Raw genomic sequence first — 26,252 nt, forward strand, 5'->3', positions numbered from 1 at the left:
GTAAGTGCTATTATATATTTTACATACTAGTCAGATTTTATTTAACTATAGCTATAGGTATGTATACACTGTATACTATATATACAGTTGCATTTACAGCTAGCTATTTACAGTACTTGCGCGCTAAGAATAATTTAGGGGATTATACAACCAACTCGCAGACGAATTTCTCATTACAAATATGGCAAGCTCTTCATCCTTTCCAAAGAATGCTCATTTGCTAGTATCCTTGATGGGCATCAGTTGTCCAGTATTTCCATCCGTTTTAATCTCAATCACCTCCAGCTTTTCTACGCTTACTTTGGTGGTTTCCCGCCCTGTTTTCTCAGCGTCCTTAGTGTCCCTCAAACTCTGCAGCTTATCCTCCTCTTCACTGCTTTCCGGAGCGGTTGGTTCCACTTCGAAGTCAACCTCTGGCTGTGGTTGTGGAGTGGAGGACACTACGATAGGTTTGAGGACATAGGATTGGGTGTCCTGCGTGCTCGTGGGTGCCATTATTGTTGTAGGTGCTGATTGTTCGTATGTGTCGTAGGTTCCTCGCTCTGATATGTCGTCTATTTCATCATCGATTAGCAAATTTCTCTCGGAGCTTTGCTCATAAACCTGGGCATTAATTCCACTACCATGCTTTGGTTCGGGCTTGTGATTTTTGGGCAGCGAAGGTGTCGATGTAGCATCAATGGGTTTCTCCGCCTGCTGTGTAGCCTTGCGTTGTTTCTCCTGGCGCATCTTCTCCTCCATTTCCTGGAACTTCATGGCCAGGTACCTTTAATAGATCGCAGATTATTTAATGATTACAATTTGAGCTATTTTAATATCTTACTTATCCACAATGGGCCCATTGTAGTCCTCGGGAAACTTGGGATTAAAAGGCAGAATGTACTTGTATAGTCGCTCGTTTAGGACATAAAGTTGCGCAGTCGTTGAGCATTTCACATTGAACCACCAGTCGCAGGTCAAAGCAATCTGTAAAATATATGTATCTTTAAAGTCTTTGAATTCTTCTCTAAAGTTCATATCTAACCTGACTAAATATGGTGCCATTAGGACACAGAAACGATGCCTTTCCTCCATTGAGATCGCAATAATGCCAAACTTGGCAATTTGTCTCCGGATCACCGAAGAATCCCTTGTAACGTTGCTTGGTGCACTCGAAACTGGTCTGAGGAATCTCCGCGTAGTTGGGATAATCAATGCCAGGTCTTCCTGTACTTGGTCCGGGATGTTTATCTAGTGAAGTTATTAAAATTAAATAAGAAAGAAAAGTTATCTCAAAGCTACCCACTTGGTCCCTTGGGCTTAGCAACCGCCTCATTAGACTCCTCCGATCCTGTGGATTGAGAGTGGTGTTCCTCTTCATTGTAATCGTAATCTTGGGAACTGGGCTTGTGCTCCTCGTGATGCTGCGGAGGATTTGCCACAATGGTTTGGGTTTGCTTTAGGTTTTGCAGTATGCGAATCAGTGTTTTGATGGAGTTGTCGATATTGTCGGGTGTTAAGGTTTGTGGTAGATGATTGCTGGCCTGAAGCTTATGAAGGATTTCGGCCAGCGATGAGGTGCGTATATCAGGTAGCTGATCCTCATCTTCTGGGGTATATGCTGGCTTTAATGGAGGGCGCTCATGGACGTATTTGAAAACTGGTTTTAGTTTAACAGGCGTTACCGTAGATGGTTCCCTAACCGGTAACTCTTGGCCTTGGGCACTCGGGGGTTTTCCGGAAATGTACACATATTTCGGCGTAATCTCTACCGTGTGACTCGGAGTGGAAGGACCTGCTGGCGAGGGCGTGGTCACGTAAATGGGACGCCTGGTGGCCTTGTAATTATGCACGGGCTGCAATCGAAGCGTGGGCTGATGGTTATAGAGAATCGGCGGACGGGGTGTGGAAATTTCTGGATGTAGTTGTGGCGCCGGCTGGTGCTCGATATGTGGGGCTGTTGTGGTCACCAGGATGTAAGCATGCTGCGGCGGTTGATGTGCCGAAGGACGTTCATGCTGCGAGTGCTGCTGCCGCTGCTGCTCCTCATCCAGCGATTGTCTTGGTCCATCTATCAGATAATCAATAAACTGCGGCGGTGCTGGGGAACTAAAGAAATTATCAAATTTTAGGGTAGTTTCCTAGAGGCACTTCTGCCAAGCAATGGAATGTATTATATGAGTTTTGATTGAAAAATTTCGTTCTTATAGAAAGCTGAGCATCATTTCAAATGTGATAATCAATTATACAAATTTTAAATTAAACCTTTGTCCTTACAACTTACAATTTTCCTTACTCTTCTCACTCGGACACTCAATACGTCAAAGATATCTAATTGAAAGCTGGTTACTGATTTAAATATCAACCCTTAACTAAGTAACTTTAAAACAATAGCCTTGCTTCTCTATCCAAATTAACGACTTACCCGAGCGGCTCATCCTTGGCGAACTCGTGTCGCGGCGACTGTGCCTGCGACTCCGCTTGCAACTGGGACTGGGATAGCGACTGCTCTTGCACGTGGGCCATCAGGGCACGCAGCGGGATGTGCAGCACCTGTTGGCCAGCAGTCGCATCCGGTCCTACGTACAGGGCATCGTACTTATTCGGATGAAGGGTTTTAGTCTGGGGGTGATGGTGTGATTGCTGGCGTGTCGGCTGATGGGGATGCATATGGGTGTGTTGTTGTGGATGGTGGCTGCCGGCCAGTGTATTGCTTTGTGCTGGCACCACCGGATGTGGAATGTCGTAGTTCTGCTGCTGCTGCTGCTGCTGTTTCTGGTGCTTCATGCGCTGTTGTAAGTAAAGCACATATTTCTCCTGCGGCGTCATGTGCGGATGCTGCTGATGAGGATGATAGCCAACGCTGGTCGTGGGCGGGGCCATGTTGAAGTAACTTTCGAATTTACTTACATGCCCGAATGTCGGCGACTTTTGATGAATTATCAATGCGTTTTTGGAGGATGTGGTCGCGGTAACTGCGCTCGAATCGGGAACCGAGACGGAAGCGTAGCCAATGCTGTGGGTGGGTTATCATGCAATGCGGTTATGGTTTCGTAAGCTTTGATTTTAGTTTGGTTTTCCATTTTGGAAACTAAGGATTATAAGGGAATTATAAGGACTATAAGTGGAGTTTCAGCCCTTATTTATAGTTATAACAAATGGTATCTCTTCATTATTTCATTTATTATCCTTAACTAAGCCTGAATAAATTTGTGGTTTAAGTTTCTTTAAAGATGTAAACCCGATTTAACGAATAATTAATAAAATAATTTAAATTTGTAAAAATCTCAGCTGATTGGCGTGTTTTCCCAGTTCCCATCCCATCTCCAAATAACGATTGTATGACAGATTTTTGACCTGAGCCCGCTGGCTATTTATGACATGAATTTGCCATTTGACAATTACTACAAGAGCATACATGAGACACTGGCCAGGTCGAGTCTCAGCCCACTTTTGCCCACCGGCAGTGCCTCCTGCTGAACATCGAACGGCAATTGGAGTTGCATTCGTTGTCGTCATGGATCTTACGTCACCACCGCTGCAGTTGCACAGATGGTGACGAAGTGCTGGGGACGGATTCAGAGTTGGAGACGAGCGGACGGAGTCGGAGATTGGAATGGATTGGGTCCGGTGCATTTAATGCAATTGATTTTTCTGCCCGAGGGCATTGCATGCAACATTATCCGTATCCGTATCTTACTTAATCCCAGACTCTGTTTCTTGGCTTTGGCTTAAACTGAAACATGTTGAAGTTTCTGTTTCAGTTAACTGTGCGTTTTGCCTACTTAAACGTTTGAGAGTCTAATTGAAGTAGAAAATGTATAGCTATTTTGTATATGGCTTATTGTTGCCAGAAACTTGGCATGGCCATTCCTTAATATAATGATTTTCTATCAGATTTATTAAGAAGGTTGGATTTTAAATAATGATAATGATGATTCAATGTTATTAAGTGTATGGTGAGATTGTTGTTTCGGTGGCTCATGCGAACTTGTTGCCGAAATACAGATGAAATGAATCTGGTTTGGGAGCTTCGGCGGCAGCGGCCACACTTTTAATTTGTGTTCTGCATGCAATATTTCAACTTTTAGCGGAACACCTCACGATATATAAGTGGGCGTGGCTGTGGGAACTGCCTAATCAAGCGAGTGATGTAGGTATTTCATGAGATCAGAGCTTGACTTACATTTGAGCTTTCGCACCAGAGGTTTTCTTCGTGTATACAACTCACATGTGACAAGAAATCTTACCTTGGATTGTTTTGCACTTGCTGGTGTTGCTGCTCCGCCACCGCCTCCTCTTGGGATCCATGATCCTCCGGCCGATGCTGCTGCTGCTGCTTCTGCTCCTCTCCCTTTGCCTCATCTTTCAACTCGTCGTCGGATGACGACAATGATGAAGGCTGTTCGGCAGAAGCAACAACTGCGGCGCCTGCATAATCCGTAACAATTTGTGTTTGATGGGAATTTTTGTAGACAATCTCTGGCTGCTTCAGGTTGCTTTGGATGTTGTTGTAATTGATTGCACTGGAGGAGCCCGGTTCACTGCTCACTGGCGTATAAATAATGGGTATAAACTGTCCCGGCAATGTGTTCTGCGCTGTAAATGGCGTTAAATTGATTTTTGATTGTTTGGCTCGCTGGCGCTGCGGCTGGGATGATAGTATCTCAAATTGCAGTGGTTGCTGCTGCTGCTGCTGCTGCTGGTGATGAAGAAGGAGGTGGTGTTCCTGTAGTTGTGGTTGCAGTGGATGCTGCAGTTGCTCCTTTGGCGACGGCGGCAGCGGCGGAAAATGCTGCACCGTCTTGTGCTGCGTGAGTTTAAATTATAAATTACGTGATTATTTATGCTTATTTATGGTCTGTGAAATCGATTGCATTGGAGAAGAATGGGAAAACGGTCAGTAAACTTTGCATATTGATTACTGATTAAAAAAAGCAAATAAGCGAAGCTAAAGTGGGTTTTTAGGGGCGCAATATCATATTCTGCCATATTAAATAGAATCTGCTTGAAATCTAACTCATCTCTTATAAAAATATACAATTTTAATAAAGGAAGAAAGGGAAAAGAGTTTACCTTCAAGTGATGTGCTATTTGGTATTTCACTTTAATTTTACCACCCATACCGTTCATTATCAACTCAAAAAAAACTCTACAAATTAAGCTTCTATATTAATGATCTTCCCAAGACAAGGTTAAAATTTTTAAGTCACTTGCCTTATGCGTCGGGTTTAATGACTTATAGGCAATAAAAGTGGCACCCGAATCGGTTATGGCCTGCTGCTCCTTGACATGACCAGGTGCTGGATGCGGTGGCGCATGGGGATGCCGATGCTGGTGGCCTCCAATCGCCAGGGAGTGGTACACTTCGCCCGCGCCCGACTGATAGTGCGGCACCGGTGGCGGATGCGGTGGTCCGTGGTGGTGCGAATGGTGCTTCTGCTGCGGCATGTAGGCCACCGGCACTGGTATCCTTCCAGGTCCTGGCGGCGGTGCCTGCAGCTGTGCCCCGCCAGCCGACGACGAGTGCTTGGTCGCATACTGCTGATTGATGGGCAACTCGGGGGCGGGCAGATAGAAGGCCATGTAGGGTATCAGTCGTCGACTTCGCTCCGAGGCACTCAGTTCAGAGTCGGTGGTATTGTGGCTGCTTCGGGAATATCTATTGATTTGAGCGGCTTGGGGGGCTGCACCAGTGGCTTGGCTTAAGGGCAGCAGGCTGGAAACTGTAAACAAAATAGTTTATATAGTTGTTTATTTTAGATCGGATTTCGCATACTAGCTTTTATCAATATATTTATTAATAATTAATCTAGGAAATTCATTCCTACTAAACTTTTATTTGTTTATGGTTTTTGTTTGTGGAATTCTCATCAAATTTCATATACAAACTCTTACATTTATCTTTGCTCACATCAGCAAAAAATCACTGAGACTTCTACGAATTCAAGATCTGTTTGTTCTTTTTTTTTTTGCCATTTAATGCTTTAAATGCAGTTTAGCCGATTTGTTTATGGATAAGGTTTAGACTCCCAATAAAAATTTAAACCTATAAGGCAAGCAGAACAAGAGCTTAAAACTGAGCTTTTAATAAACTTGTCTTTATTGGTCTCAAATTGAATTATTATATGTCAAGAACTTAGTAGTCCGCGAACGTCCAGACAAAATTCGTTTCGACAACAATCGTAGACTGTTTTGCATATATTTTTATATTTCTTTCATTCTCCATAACGTTTGTAAGGTTTTGTCAAAATTTCTGGATTCCAATTTAGTAAGTTAAATACGCAACAGTGGCGATAAATTATAGTTTGTGAAATTAACCAACTTAAGGGTAAATATGTGCGCCGTGTAAGACCCAACCAATTACAATTACCATTACCGATCATCTGCCTAGTTGGAAACACTTGAAGGTACAAATTACACGCCCGCCGGGGACTCGAAGAAGATAACCATGTCCAAATTTAGCTCCAACGCTGGGAACCGCCAGTTGAGTACGCGCAGCTCGGATGTGGATGCACTGGCTCAGCGGGGCTACAATGTGGGTCACAAGATTGGAGAAGGATCGTATGCCACTGTCATTACAGCTGGGTATGCTGATGATGCCGGACACGGCGTAAATTTGGCCTGCAAAATCATCGACAAGGCCAAGGCGCCCACCGATTTCGTGAACAAGTTCTTTCCGCGCGAACTGGAGATCCTCACCAAAATCGATCATACCAACATTATACAGATCCACAGTATCCTGCAGCGCGGCCCTAAGATCTTCATCTTCATGCGCTATGCGGAGAACGGAGATTTGCTGTCGCACATTAAGAAAACTGGTCCCATCGATGAGAAGCAGTCGAAGATCTGGTTCCTGCAGATGGCCAAGGCATTGAAGTATCTGCACAACCTGGACATCGCCCATCGGGATTTGAAGTGCGAGAACATCCTGCTCTCCAAGCGGCTCAACATCAAGCTTGCCGACTTCGGGTTCGCTCGTTATTGTCGCGACGACAGTGGGCGGGAGATGAAATCGGAGACGTACTGCGGATCGGCTGCCTATGCCGCACCGGAAGTGGTTTGCGGACGACCCTACGACCCCAAATTGGCAGACGCCTGGTCCCTGGGCGTCATCCTGTTCATCATGATGAATGCCAAGATGCCGTACGATGACAGCAACTTGACCAAATTGCTGGAGGATCAGCGCAACCGCAAGTTTGCCTTTCGCCGGAAGCTGCAGGATTTGATTTCAGCCCAGGCGAAGGCTACGGTTTCGGTGCTTCTGGAGCCAGATGCGCTGGCCCGCTGGAATCTGCGCGAAATCCTCAACTGCGCCTGGCTGCGATCCGTCGAAGACTCGCAGACGGCTTCTCCCTAAAATGTTGTACTTGGAGGACTGGATACCTTAGGTGGTTCCGGAAGTTTGCTTCAGAACCAGAACCACCAATAAGAACTCGCAGCGAGCGTTGATTTCACAGATAGGTGTAAATTGAAAAAGTATCTCAGAAATTCGCTGGTATTTTTCAGATGGAGAAAGCGCTCTGCTATCTGAAATACATCATCCACATTTATATAAAAGTTTTGTATGGTATTAATATATAACTAAACAATCAAATGTTTGTTTTTTCTCAAAAGGTAAAAAATTACCATTTGATATTAAAAATATATAGCTAGTCCCTGAGTATTAAAAATACCCACATTACTAAAAAGTCGTGTAATGGCTCTCAAAGTTTCCATACAAATTCAATTCAAACTTATTCGATACCAGTTCGAATTATGGTACAAAGCAACAGTACGTATGAGTGATAAACTTTAAAATGAATGCGCAGATGAAATGCCTTAAATTTTAGATTCGATTTTTGCGTGCGTTCCTACAAAATTTGGTTTCATCAACACTGGCATAAATCGTTGAACCGATTTTTAAAATGTGTAAAAAATCAATAATGTTAAATGACAAATTCCAAAAGTTCAGTCGATATTGTGCAATGTAGACCTTATAATTAAACGACATGGCTGGTGTAGAAACTCAGACCCAACGAAGCTTAACCACAGAAACCAAGCGGCGCTGTCATAACCGTAAAAGAAAAACTATTATAAAATAGCATTAGGTAAATTTTCAAACAAATTTTTCTTGCATCTTTCCCCACTGCATATGGCTAACATCAGTTGGTTTATCGTGTGCGCATTGTTGGCCACACTCTCCGCTTCTGCTGGCCGTGCTTAGTGAGCCGTGGCACTCGGCGGAGGCACAAAAAGCCTCCATGGGAGTAGAAATAAAGACGCCAGTGATGCGCCATTGATTTGGAACGCAGATGTTGTCTTTAGAGGCAGTGTACAAAAATGTACTGTTTTTCAAAAGTCATGCTTTAATTGTAATTATTCTGTAGATAATACAGCCATTTGCATTTTATAACTTAAAAAGTGTTTATTTCTAGGAGTATAATTTAAGTATGTTATATTTAATTTTCCACTTGCAAAATTAATGGAGTGTGTAATGACAACATATATGTCTAGTCATTGAACAGACTGAAAGTTTTAAGATCAGTCCAAAAATTCGATTTTTAAGAATGTTGTTAAAAAATACATGTTTTGGGTTAGCCTTCATTAAATTTTTTTTTTTTTGAATAATGCCTTATTAGCAAATTATAAAAGCAAAATTAATTTGGCAAAGTGAATTTAGTGAACTAATATAATAACTTTGTTGTTTCAAGCAATGATTACCAATGATCAAACATGAATTCGATTCGGATTAATGATGTCAAAAGGATTGTTTTTCGAAAGGAGCCCAAGTCTTTTTGAACCCATCAAAATGTGTTATAATTTGGGGGAATTAATTTCGGGTTAGCCTTGTTTAAGCCGTACCATGTGACCAATCACTGTGCAACATAAGTAATTGTGTGATTTGCCCGTTTCACCATTCCTGGCCTGTTTGGATTGGATTTTATTCGTTTGGCTTGGCCAGGCCCAGCTATCGTGTCCTGTGCGGCATGTGTTGCAAGTTGCCATGCCGACCAGCAATCTGCAGACTTTGGGACCCGGGCCACGACATCGCATCGACGGTCGTCGGTCGACAGTCGACAGTCTCACAATAAGTGTCCGAAAGTTCGAGCCAAATCAGAGCTATGGGGCAGATAATTTGCATTGGAGAGCGGGCCGGGCTTAAGTGGCAACGTAGATGCAAGAAAGGTCTTGTTGTTGCTTGTGTGACACCAGAGATGGGAGGCTGTGCAATGACTCCACCCACTTGGCAGTGTTTCCATTCATTAGAGTGATGCAAATTTATCTGGGTTTTTGTACAATTTTACTCGAATTATATCGAAAACTATGGTTTCAGAGAGCTTTAATATATTGGTAATATTAAAAAGCAATTACCAATAAATGGTCTTTAAAATCTTAGTTATATTACTGATTTTTATTTATTTTTTCTGAAACAAACAAACTAAAGTTCCAAAATTCCCATTCGTATCGTGAGAATAAACTAAAATTTCATTGTTTATTTGGTCTTTCAGTGTGTCATATCTTGGTTCACTTGCCAGTTTGTTGTTTTCTTTATTGTCGAAAAGAGTTTTCATTTTACGACTCTTTTTCATGTGTTGGCCAGACTATAGCATCTACTCCGCACACCTGTGCGTATGCGTAATGCAATTTTGCATTAATTAATATAAGTTGTCTGTGCGCTTGCATCCTGCCTGCGGGGCACTAAAATGTTTTGCGATGGCTCATCTGCCATCTGGCTGTGCCCAATTTCCAGTCGAGAGTCGCTCCCAAGTGGCTCGTATGGAATTAATTTTGGGGCAACGTGTCAGATTTATGCTGTTGTCCCCGGCAGTTGTTGTCTTTGGTCCCCTTCGAAGCCGGGGCTTATTAGATCTGCTGCCTTCCGACTTCCGGCTGAGTTATAAATCCTTCGAAAAATGTTGTATTTGCTTCTCGCATATTGCTTATAATTTTCTTGGATTCGGCTTTGGGATTTGCAATGGAATCAAGTCGCAAATGAAATTGCCAATCACACACAGCAGCAGGAAGTCTAAAATCAGAAATAATTTTAACGGTTCAGGTTTATTTTGGAAGTCCCTCCTGTTTTGGTCACAAAATGTATGGTTCAAGTCCAAGAGTAAACTTGAAAGAATACAACATTTGACCTTATTTTATAATTTGTAATTCATTTATCTGCTTGTATTTATTTTTTTTATTAAATTAAAAACCTTTAAAACACAAACAGACGTGCGTTTGGAAATATAATTAATGAATAGTTAATGTAACTATTAAAATTGACGGCAAAAACCAAGTAAAGCTAACGTGTCTTGCTGCTTTTAATGCTTTTCGACGCTCTACAATTGAGCTCTTTTTTTCTTCAGAACATTACTCAATACAAAAAAGTTTCCCAGGCTGGCTAATATAATTGTTTATTTCTTCGACAGCATTTTTAGAGGGCAAAAAATCACGCGATGTGAACAGAAGTAGCAGAAGGAAGTGCCTATCCTAAATAAACTTGTCATGGTCAACGCCACACCCTCAATGCGTTTTCAATTTCAATATAAACAGGGAAGTGTGCGGCAGAATGTTGAAAATGCAATTAGGCGGTCGCGAAAACAAATAAACGCAGGCAACAAAAGTTTGAGAATGATTTCTGATAGGATGAGAATGGCCAGGAGATTTTCCGCTCGCCCCCTCTGGGAATTCGACTTGTTATCGTTGTCATTTGGTTGCCACTCTCCTGAAAATTCGCACATTTGGTGCTTTTTAGCTGTTTTGCCCAGTTGTCAGTTGGTTTATGGCCAAAACACATTAAGCGAACCGCATAAAAACATTTTAGCCGCAGTCACAGTCGCCGTTTTTGGCCTCCCATCTCATCAACACATCACCCACTGAAATTCTAGTTCAATTTGAGAGAAGCGCTCCGAAAATGTTCGTGGTTGAAATCAGAGATGAGGCTATGCAGATTCAGATACGAATACGGGTACGGATACTGATACTGATCAGGCCATATTTGCCAAGCACTTTTGCATGTATTTTGCATAAAATTTGCAAATGATTTGTTGAGCGCTTCTTCTTATTTTGTGCAATTTTGATGCGATTTCTGGTGGCATGAGTGATATTATGGGGATGGGTGAGATACAGGTGGACCAGACATGGAGTACTCACCTGTTTGGGTTAATTCACTCGCCCCGGAGCCAAACATTTCACGCTTTTTTGACATTTCTGGCGCATAATTTGATTAGATTTCGATACGACGAGCGAATTGTTTTGGTCACTCGGTTTTTTGGAGAGGTGGTGTTGTGTAGGGGAACGTTTTTAGAGTGCTGCAGTGTACATACTGTGCACTAGTGGATTGTTTTCTAATTTGATTTGATTTGATTTCGGCCAGCGCTTTGTGGCCGCCCCCGGTATGCGTCGCTCAAATGCAATTAAATGCAAATTTATTGCGTAAATATTTACTTGAGCGTGAATGAATTTTAATTTTGTCATCGCCACGACCATTTCCATTTACCGTTTTGCCACCCATTTCTAATTTTTTGCTGTTGTTTCGGAAATGCTTGTGGCCATCGGCCATCGCATCATCATCAGTTGCCTGAGGTTGGCTAGGTTCGTGGCACGACGCTAACTGATTTGGCTGGATCCACCGATCCGATTATTGTGCCACTCAGCCCGCGACTCCAAATTATAATGGCCGAAACGATACCACTCGCGCCTCTGGCCATTTATGGTCCAAATTGTAAAGTCGCCCGTGTAAGCCCATAAACTAAAACTATAAACTCCATATCTGTAAAGTGGGCATTACACGAGTCGGGTCTAAGAAGTCAAACTCAAATTGCCGGCTGTCCGAGCTGGATTTAAGGCAAAATAAAAGGCGCATGGCCTCAAATTTGCCTTCACTTACGTTTTTGGCCAGAAGACAAATTATAGAGGCCGTAAAATGCAATAAACCAATCGAACAATTTCGGGTGGTCCAAATATTAGCCAACTAAAGTGCGAACTAAATTGCTACTTCTGTTTCTTTATGTGGATTGGTTTTACAAGATCTCCCATTGTTCAGCAGTAAAGAAACTTAAATTAAATTACGAATTTGTTCGAACATGGTTGGAGATTGAGTTGTAAGCCTAGATTTTGACTCTCTTTTATTTACTCATATTTTAAATCTTAATGTTTTAATTATAAACATATGTTATACATTGAGTTGATTTTGAGTTTTCTGAATAGTTACATGATCTCAAGTATCTCATTCAAAATAAACTATTTTTTGCTTTTATTCCCATAGATAATCGATTTAAAAGCCCATTTAGTTCGAACTAAGTGAAATGTTAACTCCATTCTAGCCACACCAATCGTGGGTAATTCGCCACATGCAGCAGTTCACACCCCAACTTCAGTCTTTGCAGCTGCCCACAATGGCTAATGTCTTATTATTTATGTCCATTGTTGCTATTTAAACCCGACCTTTAAGCTGCATTCCGCTAAAGCACTGAGAACGTATCTAATCCATATATCAAATGCGGCGCGTTGCATCGAATTTAATTTCAGCTAGAACAAACATCCGCTTGGGGCGAAGTTGTAACTTGATCGTATTTGTATAAAATAATAGAAAAATTCAAACTTTTTTGTTGCGTTTTTATTGCTATTTTCCACGTTTTCCGCTCTTTGGTGACGACAATCGCAGCAGAAACAGAAAAGTGAATGGGTTTTCCTTCCATTCCTTCAATCGGCAAACGCGATTCGTTTGCAAATGTCGCAATCTGGCACTGGCACCCATTATAAGCATTTGAACTGTGTGTTGACGTTTTGCGGACAGCACGCAAACCAAAAAAATTAACCGCCCATTAAATAAACATGGAAAAACACACCCCACTGGCACCCGTTTGCGTCTCAGTCTGTGCTTCAAATCAAACTGCGTTCATCAAAGTCAAAATCACCACGTTCGTCAACTGAAAGGTTGGAGAATCGGTTTGCCAATCTCCAAGACCAAGAGTTGTTTTTTAACCCTATCATTGCAAACTAAATTTTAAGTTGTACTCAATTTTTAACAAGTCAATTGACTGCAAAACATAAATTTTTTTAAAACACTTTTAATTTCGTTATTTTCTAGGTTTATCATGTAATATTAAACCATTTAATTGGAGGGTTTATATATGATATATTACAAATAAAATATAATTCAATAACTAAGAAAAATATTAGCTCTTAATATATGGAGCAATAAAGTCGAAGCAATAGTATTAATCATTTGAATAATTTAGTTCTCAAAAAAAGGGGAAAAGTTGACATGGTTGGTTGTATTCAAGACGGGGATTAAACTCCCACCCATTTTCCGCCACTCAAGTTTCAGTCGTCCAGCGATCCATGGAAATGTTTGGCGGAGTAATTGCTATCATTGGCCTACCACTAATTGTATGGAAAAGGAAAATGATTGTTACACTTTCTGCATGCATTTAGTTAACAAAATTTGCACACTCATTCCGCCTCCTCCTACATCGGTCAGTTGCATCTCATTATAAGATTTACATTTCACGGCCAGGTTGGCAACGAAAATAACTATGCAAAGTGCTTCCTCCTACACAAATGTGTTTCCTCAAATGAGAATTGGACATGTAATTGGTTTTTTCCTTTTGCTGGCATTGTATGTATTACTTTGCCATTTACCGTTTGCGTTAGATTTAATTTTATTGATTATATTAATGTCTAATTGTAAAATTCAAAGCAAAGGTTTTAAAAAGACACCAACAGGTGGGTGAGTTTATGGGTTCAAAGATTTCATTGTCGATTTACGCGTTTGTGAAGTGAGTTAAACAACTTACTCGTATCCGGCTAGAAGTATAAAGTTTTACGGTTAAAACTGGTTATATTGTAATAAAAATATTTAAAAAATGGACTTCATTGTTTGAATATCAACCCTTAGGTTTATTTTTTTTGTTGTGCCAAAAAAATAAATACCTAAAATATAGTAGGTTGATTATTTTCTACTTTTTGTGAGATTATAGATAAGTTTGAAATTGGTAATAATATTTTTACAAATAAGGGAACTAATTATTAGTTTAACAAATTTTAAAGCCCCAAGGTTGTCTAAATGGAAGCAATAAATTTGTCTCCCACACATTTTCTAGACATTCACATTGCCTCCGTTTTTTGGTGACCCCAACGCTTGACCCTCTCTGTCTAGTTAAAAAAAAAGCCCACAACCCAGTGTGGTCCACGGGGTGTACGAGACACGATTTGAGTTTCTCGTTTGGCTTGACCCGGCGACAATCGCCACAGATCCCAAATTATTTATGTAGGCTTTCTCAAAACAATCGCAATAGTTCAGAATTTCTGGCCTTACTGCGGTAATTGTGTAATGAACTTCTATAAAACAATGCACAAATATATATCCAATGTTTGCCATTGAAAAATGATTACGCAAATTAAATGTAATTTATTTGTGCATGCAACAAAGTAAAAGCAACAGCAAATGCCGCGCAGCTGATTGCTATCACCCGAAGCTCAGCCAAGCCAAGCAAAACAAATTTAAATGTATTTCACTTACAACTCAACAAAAGACGCGAACAAAACTCATAATAGCCAGAAACGGAAAATCTGTAACATTGCATAAATAAACAACAGAGACTGCACAACTTCAATTTAGTATTTTATGGCCACGGTTTCGATCGATTTGCGGCGCTACAGAAATCAAGCGATCGATCTGTAGTAACAAATCGATCGGCCCGGCAAGGTCGCCCAGCTGCCGATGGCTGCTAAATGTGGTTCGCCACTCGCAGATCTCTAATAGATCCGCAACCGATTCCCCAGAACTATCCATCTGCACTGAGAGAATTACGGAAAACGAAACTGACTTTAAAGGGCGGAATTATAGATACCCTTAAGCATAGACTTAAACACATCCAAAAGCTTAAACCATTACTAAAATCTAAGATATAATGTTAAGAAAAACATTTTATATAAGATTTATTTTGTAATACATATGTTGACAACAAACATCTAATCAAACAAGGGGTATGACCACCAGCAAGTTAATACAAACTGCGGTTTAAAAAAAAATGGTTCGATCATTTGTGGCTGCTTGTTGTTCTCTCAGAACACGGTCAAATAATATCATATAATATTATAGAAGGCGGAAATTGGGTGCTGAGGTTGTGTTGGAAGCAAAAGCATTAAGAACATGACAAGGCCGCCGTCACAGTGATTACTAAATGGCAATTAATCCCGATCCACAGACAGAATTAATCGGTAACTACTAGAATTAGCTGCCTTTGTGGTTCGTTTTGTGTTGTGTTGATAGAAACCAGTGCAAATCGGGGCAGGAAAAAAACAAAGAAACTTAAAAAAGTAAATCTTGTTAATTAGACCGTCGTTAGTCACGTTTCAAAGTTTTTTTTGGCGGCCCTGCTGGGTTGGGCTGACCAATGAAAATCTATAACTAATATGGTTCCAGTTGGTGGCCATTGAATGTCATAATCCGTATCACGAATTCGTAAGAGCGTGCTTCAAGCAAAAGGTAAACATTGATGGGTGATTATTACAATCAGGAAAGGGAACTGTCTTTTAACATGAAATATACATAGGTACTAGGTATTAAAAAAAAACACCATTTCATGCCGGGTTTCCTTTCTTGTTTTTCAGAATCAAATACATCAAATTAAGAACCACATGTGAATTGTGTTTAATTGTGTTAAAAGTTGAGCATTTATTTAATTTATGTATTAAAGGTGGGTCATTAATTCGATTTTAAAGCAATGTATTTTTAAATGACGTTGTTTACTAACCATTCATACATAAGTTCGAGACAAAACCAGTCATAATATTCACTCACCTAGAAAAAGTCGAAAAGCGATTAAGCTGCCGAAATTCTATTCAGGATTAAAGCAGGAAGCTAATAAGGGGATTCCCTTGCCATAATCAATTTTAATAATATTTTTTAAGCTGTGCGTGAGCGAATTAAAGAACCACAAGTGCTCGCTGACCCAAAACGGTCAAGGCGACTTCCAATGACCATCACGAAATGACCGAACAAAAAAAAATACTGACCCTGTGCACTTTTGCCCTGTGAAAAACTTGAAAATCTCCCGCAGACAATGGAGAAGGATGGAATTCGAGCTGACTCACAGACAGCCCATAAATAGTGGTTTAAAACAAAAATTTGACAACATTTTTTTGGCGTCTATGCGAGGCACTTTAATTAATTACTCTTGAATTCAGGTGCAGTTTATGTAACATTTTAAACTTACCCATTTTTGGTTCGTTTTTGCGTTCTTTTGGTTGCCAAATATCGAAACAGCTTCGACTGATTTTTTGGCTCTTAACTATGGCTCATGCCAAGCGATTGTTGTCTCAACTAGCCAAATAAATTGGCTTAATTTTGACGCTTAGCTTGGCTGGCCGACTGTTTTTTTTTCTAAGGTGTTAACAGTCGTGTTTGCATGTTGCTTTATTGCCAAACAACAGAAACATTTTTTCGACTATTTTAGAACTTGAATGGGTGGCCAGTTGCCCAGAAAATCAAAAGCAAAAGAAAAAACGCTTGGTTAATCTATTATAGTAAACCGTACATAATAATTAGTTTATCCGAGCAAAAACCTTCGACCTTCAACTTCATCAATTAGTTGGTAAATATGAGTTGACCACTGGGCAGTTTTAATTGCAGTTAATTTATATAAATGTTTGCAACTTTACAGCATGATTAACCATACAATTCCAAACCTATTTTGATAATTACGTGGTAGCGTTTATTCCAGGGAAATATAGCTGTGGGGTCAGAGAAAGAGGTCAGACACGTTTTGATTTGACCTTAATTGGGTGAGGCAAACAAATATTTGAGTAAAAGTCGCTATAAATTATCACCTGCTAACCGCACGATCAGCCTTGACTATCGTGGTTGACAAATGAGTAACATCGACAAATTAGTGACTTTCGGAGATTAATTACCACCATTTAAGAGCAAGAGTATACGAGCAACTAATAGGAGTATATCAATATACGAGTCACAACCTGAAACACACAAAACTATTGGACTAAACAAGATCGGTATCTCATTTGTTCTATTTTGGCTGGGTTTTTGTTTTCTGACAGTTTGACGTCAAAAACGAATTATTGGTAACTCTGCAGCTAAATTGGATTTCGTAGAGCAACAATGTTGTTCTAAATTACTATTAAGCAGTTGGCCTGTCCAATTCGTCATGTGCAATGCAACGGAAAATGTAATTGAACATTTCCACACCACCTTGACTTGATTTTCCTGCTCAGCTTAAACTTAAAATTCGTGTTGATATTGTGATGATTCAAGTATCAAGTTTGCTTATATTAGTTTCGATGTCATTTTGGTTTTTTTTCCAGATTTTAAATATAGTCTTTTTCGATTTAAATATTAAACATAGTCAGTGAGCTGATGAGTAAATTGGCGATTCATTATTGGTATTTCCTCTATAGATATTTTATATTTTTGGTTTGCTTATTTTTTCCTCGAACATCAAAACACGCCTTGATTGGATTTTAAAATTGTAAAAAACAATTTATATTTAAATTTGGTGAATATTGTTTTATCAATTTTATCTCCATGCTTCAAGAACAAAATAAATTTAAAAATCATACTTTTATGGAAACGTTTTATTTAACAAAATTTGACTATAACTTTTTAAATAATGTAATTTAATTAAACTTTAAACATTATTTACCTAGGAAGAGTACAATCACTAAAGTCATAAATGAAAGGAAATTCCACATTTGATTGAGCCTGCTTAAATTTCCTGTGACTACGGTCATTACATCAATGGAATACCAACTTTCCACAAGTTAACCAATGAACCTGTTCCATCCCCAAGTCGCATCCCCATTGATGTGCTTATTGTATTTAATTTATTTGCAATAAAGCAAACGATTTCAGTTATGCGGCTACTTTTGTGCAATCATACGCAACAAGTGCACTTTGCTATTAAGACGGGTTCAGTTGATTTTTAACCATATTTGTCAACACGCCGATTTTGCTTGGCTCTAATCCAAGTAATTTCATCTATGCAGGTGCTGGGATTTTTGAGTCTAGTGTTTTTAATTAAACACGTGCCACTTGGCCCACAAATATTCGTTGCAGTGTCTGTTGAAACTTTCACTCTTGTGGGCCAACTAGCTCACATATCACTTGCTTGGTAATTAGACCACTAATTAAAGCCCAAACGCCAACACTTCTTGGCCCAAAACCTGGGTGGTACCGAATTTCACTAAACCGAACCGAAACTTTGACGACAAACAACAATGCCCAATTATGTCATGCTGTCAACTGTCATCGGGTGAATAAAAAATGGATATAGGCATCTCAAGATACCTAACCCGGTTGATAAAAATACCCTTTTTAAAGGGAGCTTTGATTTTAGTTTACACTTTAGACTTTATTAAGTAGCTTTACCTTTTTTGTCGCAGCTGAAAAGATCTGCCTTGTATGCCTAAGGAAAAAAATTGTATAAAGACTTAAAGAAAACAACCGTGTTTTAAGATCCTCTTTTACGTAGTACATAATCGCATACAAATAACGATGTAATGTTTTTTTTTAATGAAAGGTTATCCTTTTATTTCCAAGAGTTTTAGTTACTTCGACTAGTCGAAGTAAATTAAGTTTCTCGTTCAAGTTACGCAGAAGCCCGTCATCATTGCACTAAGTATATCAGCAATTTCTCAGTTGGCTCTAGGCTCAGTTACAGTTACAGTTACAACGTCGACAATAACAAAGGCCATAACAATGGAATGCCTCTTACCAAATGCGGCGTTTTGCTGGCATTACACATCATCTACTGTCACCCCACCTTACTCCACTCCACTTGCTCGTTTTAATAATCATGAAAAACATCGTCTCATGTGTTGACATTTTTCATTTAAGACTTTATTTGGCCAAAGGCTTCGTGTAGTTGCCAAAAAAAACTTAAAGCGATACGCTTGCGGGGTAAATAATAATAAACAAAATGCGTATAATAACCGAAAAATATTCACACAGTTTACACCTAAGCAATGGTTTTTTCTTTCTACTCCATGCTGGTTTTATTCAAGGCATTTGCGCATGCAATTTTTTCGCTTCTTATTATTTTGTGGCTTTTGCTTTTAGCCCAGTTTTTACGGTCGTGTGAGGTAATTTAGGACTTGGCGTGGATTTGCAGCGGGAATGCTTATTCAATGTTTTGGTTACGATTCAATGTACCACATTGCAGCGATTTAAATTGAAAATGTTGTTTAAATAAATTGAGCAGAGAATTAAAAATGTAACACTCCAACAGATTCATTAAAATTGATGTGCATATTTTATGGCATTTAAATATAGCCAAATATGGAGGCTTTGCAAAAACTACTTTCAAATTCGTTTGATACGTAAGTTAACTCAAAGAACTTTTAGTCGGTAAGTTTTTGATTTTTAAATTGACATACATTGAAATATGCAGATTAAATATGTGATGATTTTCCATAATGAAAACATTTTGCAACCGGTTTCGTCAGCAAAGCCTAAAAACTGGATGTGTGTTTACGACCAAAGGTATAATTAGCATTTTTCCTTCTCAGTTTTATCAATTTAAGTGCTCTTAAATTCTTATTAAATCAAAAATTAATAAAGTTTAAACTTGGTAGCGAATACATTTAATGCTGTTGTATACATTTTGTATCAAAACGATAGGCTAAGTGATATATTTATTACAACATTACTATGTATTAAAGAAGGAAATAAAAAAATCTATTTCTATTAATTATCTCTGCAAATTTGACCATTAACCGTGTGTCATTTTTTTTACAATCTAAATTTTGGTGAACAAAATATTATCATTTATGGTTTTTTTGGTTTGACTTTTTAAGCGGGTAATTTTCCCCAAAAGTATTTCATTTGTTTTGGTTTTTCTTATGCAATTATCATATGTGAATTTACTCTGAACGTGATTGTAACACATGAACTTCATTGTTTGTTAATTAGAGAGCGAAACAAATGAGTTTTGAATATGCTTCGTTTGACTTTCAAATTTTGTCATTAGTCGCGATGAGACAATCAAAACTTAATGACCTAAAGATATCACATCGAAATTAAAATCACATTCTTGGCACCGGTTTTTATTTCATTAACCAACAACCCCCGCACCATGACAAAAGCTTAAAACGGGACCGTCCAAAAAAATGGTTAGAAAGAGATCTGTAAATCAATTAAGTTATTATCGAAGGCGTTGAGCTTGTTTTAGCTGTGGGAAATTTGTATTCGTAGAGCATGTCTTCCGCCTGTGCAAAGGCACTTGACTTGCAGTTCGCTCCCTGGACAAGTTGATAACTATTCGGCATGGGATTGTGTAAATTTGCCAACGGCCATAAAACAATCAAATCCATTGGGTGAAAAGTGGATGAGAGACTACGAGAGCAAGAAACTTAACAAGAAATGCAAATCCAAGTGAAAATGGAAACAAAAAAGGAGGAGCCTGATGTACTCAAATTTTAAATACTCTTATTGAGAAAGATCGTATATAATCCTTAAACTAACGAATTATAAAACTTAAATTGTTTATGTTTTTTATGATATATTTTGAATGTTTTGGTTCTGAATCTTAAGTAATTTAAAACAAATTTATGTGTAACATTGATCTTATGTGATTGATCATTGATCAAGAAATTAAATTGTAAGATCTTACTTTTTTGCATGCCCACTTGTTGGCTTAACCAACATTTTAAGTAATAAAATACATTTCTTCGAAAGATATATACCCTCGGCTAGGTTAAAATAAAAAGTAACCGACGTAATTCAAACGAAAGCACTTCTGTGGGCTGGAACTGCAACCTGGACAGATTTCGATGGGGACTCTGAGGAAAATGTTGCAACCAGCTCTCTCGGACATCGCGTAATTGCGAAACTGCCCCGAGGACATTGGCGCTGCGGAGTTTCTTTGTGGCTGCTCAGCTCAAATGAGTTTTGCATATTGCAAATGCAAAATTTTTCCTTAATTAAATCCGATCAATTGCGGGCAATCAGGAAACGAGTGGTGGAAGCGTGGCCGCTGGAAAAGCCAGACAACATTGAACTTGAATTGCTGGCCACGGTGAGTTGTAGCTGCGTAAAAGTTGTGCAACTTGTAGTTGGCCAGCTTAAAACGCTTAAGACATGATTGCAACACATCTGTGGGGCCAGCGTTGCTTTTATTTTCATTTATTTTATTTGGCTTTTCAGTAGTTGTGTTGCAAATCCTGTTTTTGGTCAAGGCGCTCCAAAAAAAAAATTGGGTTAAATCGCATTTAGGGAATGAATAGTACGTGTCATGTCCGGCCAAAGCCAAACTGAGCTGCAGTTGTTTGATCACTCACTTGCCTTTTCAATACAAAATTGTGTATCCGTTTTTGATATGATTGTTACTTTAATTGAATACAATACATTTGATTTAAATAGAATTAGCCAGCTGGTTGCTCAACGCATTCTCCGATCGCAAAATAGGAATAGGCTAAATCAGAATAAAATTTTAGTCAGTGAATGTTACTCCTTGCTGTGTCAGAAGTTTCACTTACGCCTTTCGTTGGTGCAAATATAGTTGCGCATTTCGCACTCATTGCTAAAGGTAATATACTCCTCCTGGAAGATCTGCGCACACACCGGATTGTAGACATTCGGGCAGATTTTTGTGCAACTTGGCTTGCAGATTTCACTGGTGGTTTCAATCAGCTCCGATTTTCCACTATTTTTACGGGAACACTGCTCTACTTTCAGAAGGCACTTGTTGTGGAACACGTGGCATCGTTCTTCGGCCATGGCCCAAACCAACTCTTTTTCATCCGAGCATTTGTACTGCACATTGCACCGGAAGAGGTCACCCCCTTGGGCTTGGGTGCATCCAAGGAAAATGAGCACGAAGGCCAAAGTCAAGGCCAAAGTCAGTTTGCCGCTTCCGTGCATCTCGTTCGCTGATTAAAGTGTAAAAACTGAACTTCTCTACACCACTGCTGTGAATATTTATACGATACACCCCATCTGTTTGCCATTTTAACCTGCCTTTGATTTGTGTAGCGCCTTTTGACCACTCCGAAATTATTTTAATGTCTGTTATTCATAGAGATCACTATCAAAATATAATACAAATAATAATAATCACTCTGATAACATTTACAGAAACATACAAAACGTGGGCTCTTAAACCCTAAACATGTTTAATTAGAAAAAAATTCAATTTTTTATAGCCCTCAAATTTTACCTTGATTTTAAATAATCTTTTTTTTTATTTTCAAAATATTAAAAAAAATATTATAAAATAGGCTTTAGTTTCTAAAATGTAGTTACCAAGAAAAGAAAGTTCAGACTTGTTTTAAAATCTTGATAGGCATTCAGGGTGTTAAAGAAGTTTTTGTAGCTATTTCATTTGTTTAACCCCTTTTAATTGCAAACAAAATGAATTGCTGGTTAAAACCAGCTTATTGTGTAGCGTAGCGCGGATCTGATATTTTTTTTGTAGCCTGCAATTAAGATCTAAGATAATCAAAAGCTCTCTGATTATTCTTGGAAATGTTCACAAATATGAGCTTTAACTGATTTTATTATGAATATTTAAAAATTGTTGAAAATAGGGATGGAAATAGTTGTAATCGAATACGTGAATGAACTTGGCACTTTGGTTAACATTTAAATGGCTTTCGTTTTTTTATATTGCATCTTTTAAGACTTTACATATGTTAGTTTAATTTTTGTTGCCAAATCGCACAAGACATAAACTTTATTCAGATCTGAAAAATGGCTCAAATAGGTCAGGCTCGGCACGGACCACGGACTGCTTTCTATCCATTTGAGAGCATGTTATTATGTCAATTATCCAATTGCTAATAAAGTCCACGTACGATGCTGACCCGCAGCTGTGGATCGGCGATCAGTGAAATGTAAACGGCGAAATGAGAAGCGAAACGAGAAATTCACGTTGAAATCATTTCAGAGTCATTGACACAGACAGTGTCCGCAAACTGGTGGCTTTTCTTTTTATTGTTTTTTCGGCAAACATTTTACTTTTTCTTTTAACGCCCCAAACTCCCCCTCTTTTTTTTCCTCCATGTGGAAGTGAATAATCTTGTTTTCCCGTGCATATATATATATATATATATCCGCAGCTGGTTGGTTGTCTGCCCGAAAGCAAATTTATGGACCTTCAAATTGTGGGTCTGCAACTATTAAGCACCGCAGAAAGTTGACAAAACTTGCAAATTATGTAAAATGCAAACTGTTGGCGGCAATTAGTGAACTTGGGCCAAATTTCGTTTTTTGGGTGTTTAATGAATGACTGTGATGGGCTGTAATTGGTTTTTGGCCATTAGGTGATCCAAGTTGCTCGTTTTTAGGAAGTTATTAACATAATTGCTCCGGGAAGTGTGTGTTTTCTTTTGGGGCTGGTAAATTTGTTTCACATCGTCTGCCGAGTTATGCAGTTCGAAATATTGTGGACGAACTTTGCCCGCTCCAGGTGATTTTTACATGGATACAGTATTCCAAATTCCGAAACATCTGCCCAATCTCCCACGAAGTCGCTGCCAGACAAATGCACACATTCCTTGCTACCCTGATGGGAAATTGCATTTTCCACTGCAAATGCCGCGCACTCGATGTGGAGCACGTTTACCTCAACTTTGCCCCCATGGTTTCGACTATGGAAAATTCATTCATCCAGAAATCGCGTATTCCGTAGTCCGTCCTCCATCCTCCATTTCCCATTCCCTGGTCGTCGGCGTCCAGTTTAGATATCCACTTGACGCTGTAATGCACCGTCACCGAATGCCGTCAATGTTGATGGCGATAATAATTTGTATGCCATTCCATCAATACAAGGCTTTCTATAGATTACTTTGTCTTTTGAACAGTGGAACTGCTATTGTTATGGCGTCATTAATTGATTTAAAGCCATAACATAAAAGGATTGTGTTTAAACCTGATAACTATTATCAGACGCATTTTTATAAAAAACTAACAAAATGATTTTCATTGATTTACTAAATTTGATTAGTAAAATTACATTATTGACAAGCTTCTTGGAATTAGATTATAATTGGATTATAATAGCTGTTCAATGTAAAAATGTTATATCGAATTAAAATCACATTAAGTAGAAAAAGTCTTTTTTTCTTACGTCTCCATTTAATTATATTTAAATAATTCCCAATAAAATGGTGGAGTATATATTAAATCATTATAATCAAATTTACAATCAACTCTGCAATATCATAAAGATATGTGTAAACTCCGGGATCCACTGTGCGGATAATCCGCACAGAGCCCGGCGGACGTGGATGTATCCGCGATGAATCCATCGCTTCGCGTACTTTCGCTACGATACACAAATATACATAAAACGCAACTTTCCGCACGTATTTGGGATTCCAGACAGTATCGCATCCAGGTATTTAATCTTCATTTTCATAGTGTCAACGGCAATTGATGGTCAAAGCACCGCAGCCGCAATGACTGACATTTCGTAAAGCAATGCATTTTGGCACATTGCGTTTTGAGGGGGAGTTTGGAATCTCCGTCGATTGCATAATCTGTAATATTTTGGCAGGCTAACATAAAACGACAATTTTTTTAGTGCGACTCGAACGACCTTGCTCCCGTTCAGTCACCCAATGAACAAAAAAACGAAATGGAACCGACAAACTGGTTTCCATCGATTCTAACTAAGTTGGCTTAGTGGTAAAACCGGGTAACTTAAAGATCTGTACTTACCAAATGCCAATGACAGAAGCCAGTCGCTCAATCTTCCCTTGGGGATCTGCATTATTTTCCTTTGATTCTCTCACACTTTCAATTATTTAATTACACTCTCGTATTCCAGTTTATTTTATCGTTTAGTGAAGCATATTTGTTAAACAACTGAAAGTATTTCACAGACAGCAAACAACAGTTAATTAAGTGGTGTGATTTTATCAACAACAAAAAAAGAGATTTGCATAGGAAATATTTGGAACATAGTGTTCTAAGTAAGCAAGGGGCGTTGTCTTCTTATCTTATGGCTGCATAAATTGGTTCGGACTAAAACGTTGACAAAGAAAGAATGCTTTTTGTTTTGAAAACATTTTGTTTATTGTTATTGTAGGGAACCTTAAAGTGATTGGGGAAACCTGTCTACGAAAGTGCTTTAGGAAAGGTTTTCTTTTATTTTTCAGTGAAATCTTGGGGACTCCAGTTAAGCCCCAATTAACATAGATTTCTTTGTTTAGTGTGCAATATTTTTAACTGCCTATGCAGATCTCATTTATTTTTGTTTTATAACAGACCAGATGCTAAAGCTCTTTTAAAGAATTTGGGGCATAGATCTAGATACATTTAAGAGTGTCATTCGTTTTGTCTGGGTTCACAATAATGCTTGTTCTACTTCACTTTTCATAAATTTCACAATTTATTATTTGTCATTTTACACCATATGCAAATTTTGTATAAGAATTAAGATATCTGGTTTTTTGGCCAACTTTCACATATCGAAATATTTGTCAAACACCCAACGGGTTTATAATGGTAACTAATATTGACAGTTCATAATTTAAACGATTTGTCTCTGTGCTTTTTTTTCGGGGCAAAAAAAAAAACGATAATATGTTTTTATGATTTGTAACAAACGAACCGAAAAACGGTTATAGGCAAAGCGATGCGAAGACGGCGAAGCGCGCGAATTTTAGTTTTATACACGACGCATGCGCAACGTTCCAATTGAAACTGAATGTGGTTTGGCGTCTGCGCGTTGGTTTATTTGATCGCTGGCGCCGCACTGCTTGCATCGACTGTCTGCACTGCTTGCTGTCTGGTTGCTCTTTTATTCAATGCATATTTCTCTCTTTTTTAAAGACAATTTTACTCTTTTTCCCAGCGGTTTTTGCGACCATAAGTCGCGTGCTTGTGACTCACAATAGTGGAGGGAACTTTCAAGGGGGTTTTGGTTGATTATATTGCCTTAGGTCAGGTCTCAACTCTGCTTTGTTTATACTATTTTTTTTCGTCTTGCCTTTAACTACCGTTTTCTTCGCCGTCTTGCGGCTTGTAATGAAGCCATTAACGGCCAATTACCAGGGTGACCATCTTATTATGTTTAAATTGATTTTCGCCTCTGGGCTTGTACTGGTTCTATTTGGTTTCCCCATCTGCGATTCCTTTCACCGGTCCCCGTCCTTTCACCTTTGCACTTTCGATTGCTTGAAAATTAACCACAAAATATGAACAGCTCATCCCGCACAATTATTGCCAAAATTTTCAATTCAATTTCGGCAAGCCAAGCAAAAATTACTCTTACGCAAAAATATATCAATTGGTTTAGCTTTAGATAAAAATATTGCTATATATAATGGGT

General features: G+C 38.9%; 4 protein-coding genes across 6 annotated transcripts in view; 2 read left to right on the top strand and 2 right to left on the bottom strand.

Moving 5' to 3' along the window:
* The window catches only part of LOC108136845, a 57,185-nt gene that overhangs the window by 901 nt on the left and 30,032 nt on the right, over window positions 1-26,252 (top strand). The gene's annotated exons all lie outside the window — the stretch shown is intronic.
* LOC108136846 (pollen-specific leucine-rich repeat extensin-like protein 1) lies at window positions 18-25,618 on the bottom strand. Of its 3 annotated transcripts, none has more exons than XM_017258268.2 (9): window positions 25,533-25,618; window positions 24,638-24,784; window positions 5,197-5,705; window positions 4,230-4,789; window positions 2,405-2,995; window positions 1,286-2,088; window positions 1,025-1,230; window positions 824-966; window positions 18-766 (listed from the first exon to the last, which is right to left on the bottom strand). In XM_017258268.2, exons 2-9 carry the CDS (start codon window positions 24,687-24,689, stop codon window positions 214-216), a joined length of 3,417 nt encoding a protein of 1,138 aa, XP_017113757.1. In that variant the 5' UTR covers window positions 24,690-24,784; window positions 25,533-25,618; the 3' UTR covers window positions 18-213. The 3 variants fall into 3 exon arrangements, with proteins under 3 accessions (XP_017113757.1, XP_017113758.1, XP_041565090.1); XM_017258269.2 differs by lacking the exon at window positions 25,533-25,618 and adding an exon at window positions 25,189-25,467; XM_041709156.1 differs by lacking the exons at window positions 2,405-2,995; window positions 25,533-25,618 and adding an exon at window positions 25,189-25,466.
* LOC108136847 (testis-specific serine/threonine-protein kinase 1) lies at window positions 6,139-7,576 on the top strand. Its single transcript, XM_017258271.2, has 2 exons — window positions 6,139-6,310; window positions 6,374-7,576. Exon 2 carries the CDS (start codon window positions 6,431-6,433, stop codon window positions 7,337-7,339), a length of 909 nt encoding a protein of 302 aa, XP_017113760.1. The 5' UTR covers window positions 6,139-6,310; window positions 6,374-6,430; the 3' UTR covers window positions 7,340-7,576.
* On the bottom strand, window positions 21,282-21,850 carry LOC108136849. The gene is made up of 2 exons (XM_017258273.1): window positions 21,454-21,850; window positions 21,282-21,389 (listed from the first exon to the last, which is right to left on the bottom strand). The coding sequence occupies exons 1-2, from the start codon at window positions 21,836-21,838 to the stop codon at window positions 21,340-21,342; spliced, it is 435 nt and encodes a 144-aa protein (XP_017113762.1). The 5' UTR covers window positions 21,839-21,850; the 3' UTR covers window positions 21,282-21,339.

Source organism: Drosophila elegans, unplaced genomic scaffold (assembly GCF_018152505.1).
Source record: "Drosophila elegans isolate 14027-0461.03 unplaced genomic scaffold, ASM1815250v1 contig_476, whole genome shotgun sequence".
In the NCBI taxonomy this organism is placed as follows: domain Eukaryota; kingdom Metazoa; phylum Arthropoda; class Insecta; order Diptera; family Drosophilidae; genus Drosophila; species Drosophila elegans.

Coding starts and splice junctions, on each gene's coding strand:
- LOC108136846 (XM_017258268.2), bottom strand. CDS start 24,689: ATGCAGATCCCCAAGGGAAGATTGAGCGACTGGCTTCTGTCATTGGCA. Junction 5,706..24,637: donor GCTTCTGTCATTGGCATTTG/GTAAGTACAGAT, acceptor TTTTGTTTACAG/TTTCCAGCCTGCTGCCCTTA. Junction 2,996..4,229: donor CAAGTGCAAAACAATCCAAG/GTAAGATTTCTT, acceptor ACCCACCCACAG/CATTGGCTACGCTTCCGTCT.
- LOC108136847 (XM_017258271.2), top strand. CDS start 6,431: ATGTCCAAATTTAGCTCCAACGCTGGGAACCGCCAGTTGAGTACGCGC.
- LOC108136849 (XM_017258273.1), bottom strand. CDS start 21,838: ATGCACGGAAGCGGCAAACTGACTTTGGCCTTGACTTTGGCCTTCGTG. Junction 21,390..21,453: donor TATTTGCACCAACGAAAGGC/GTAAGTGAAACT, acceptor ATTCTGATTTAG/CCTATTCCTATTTTGCGATC.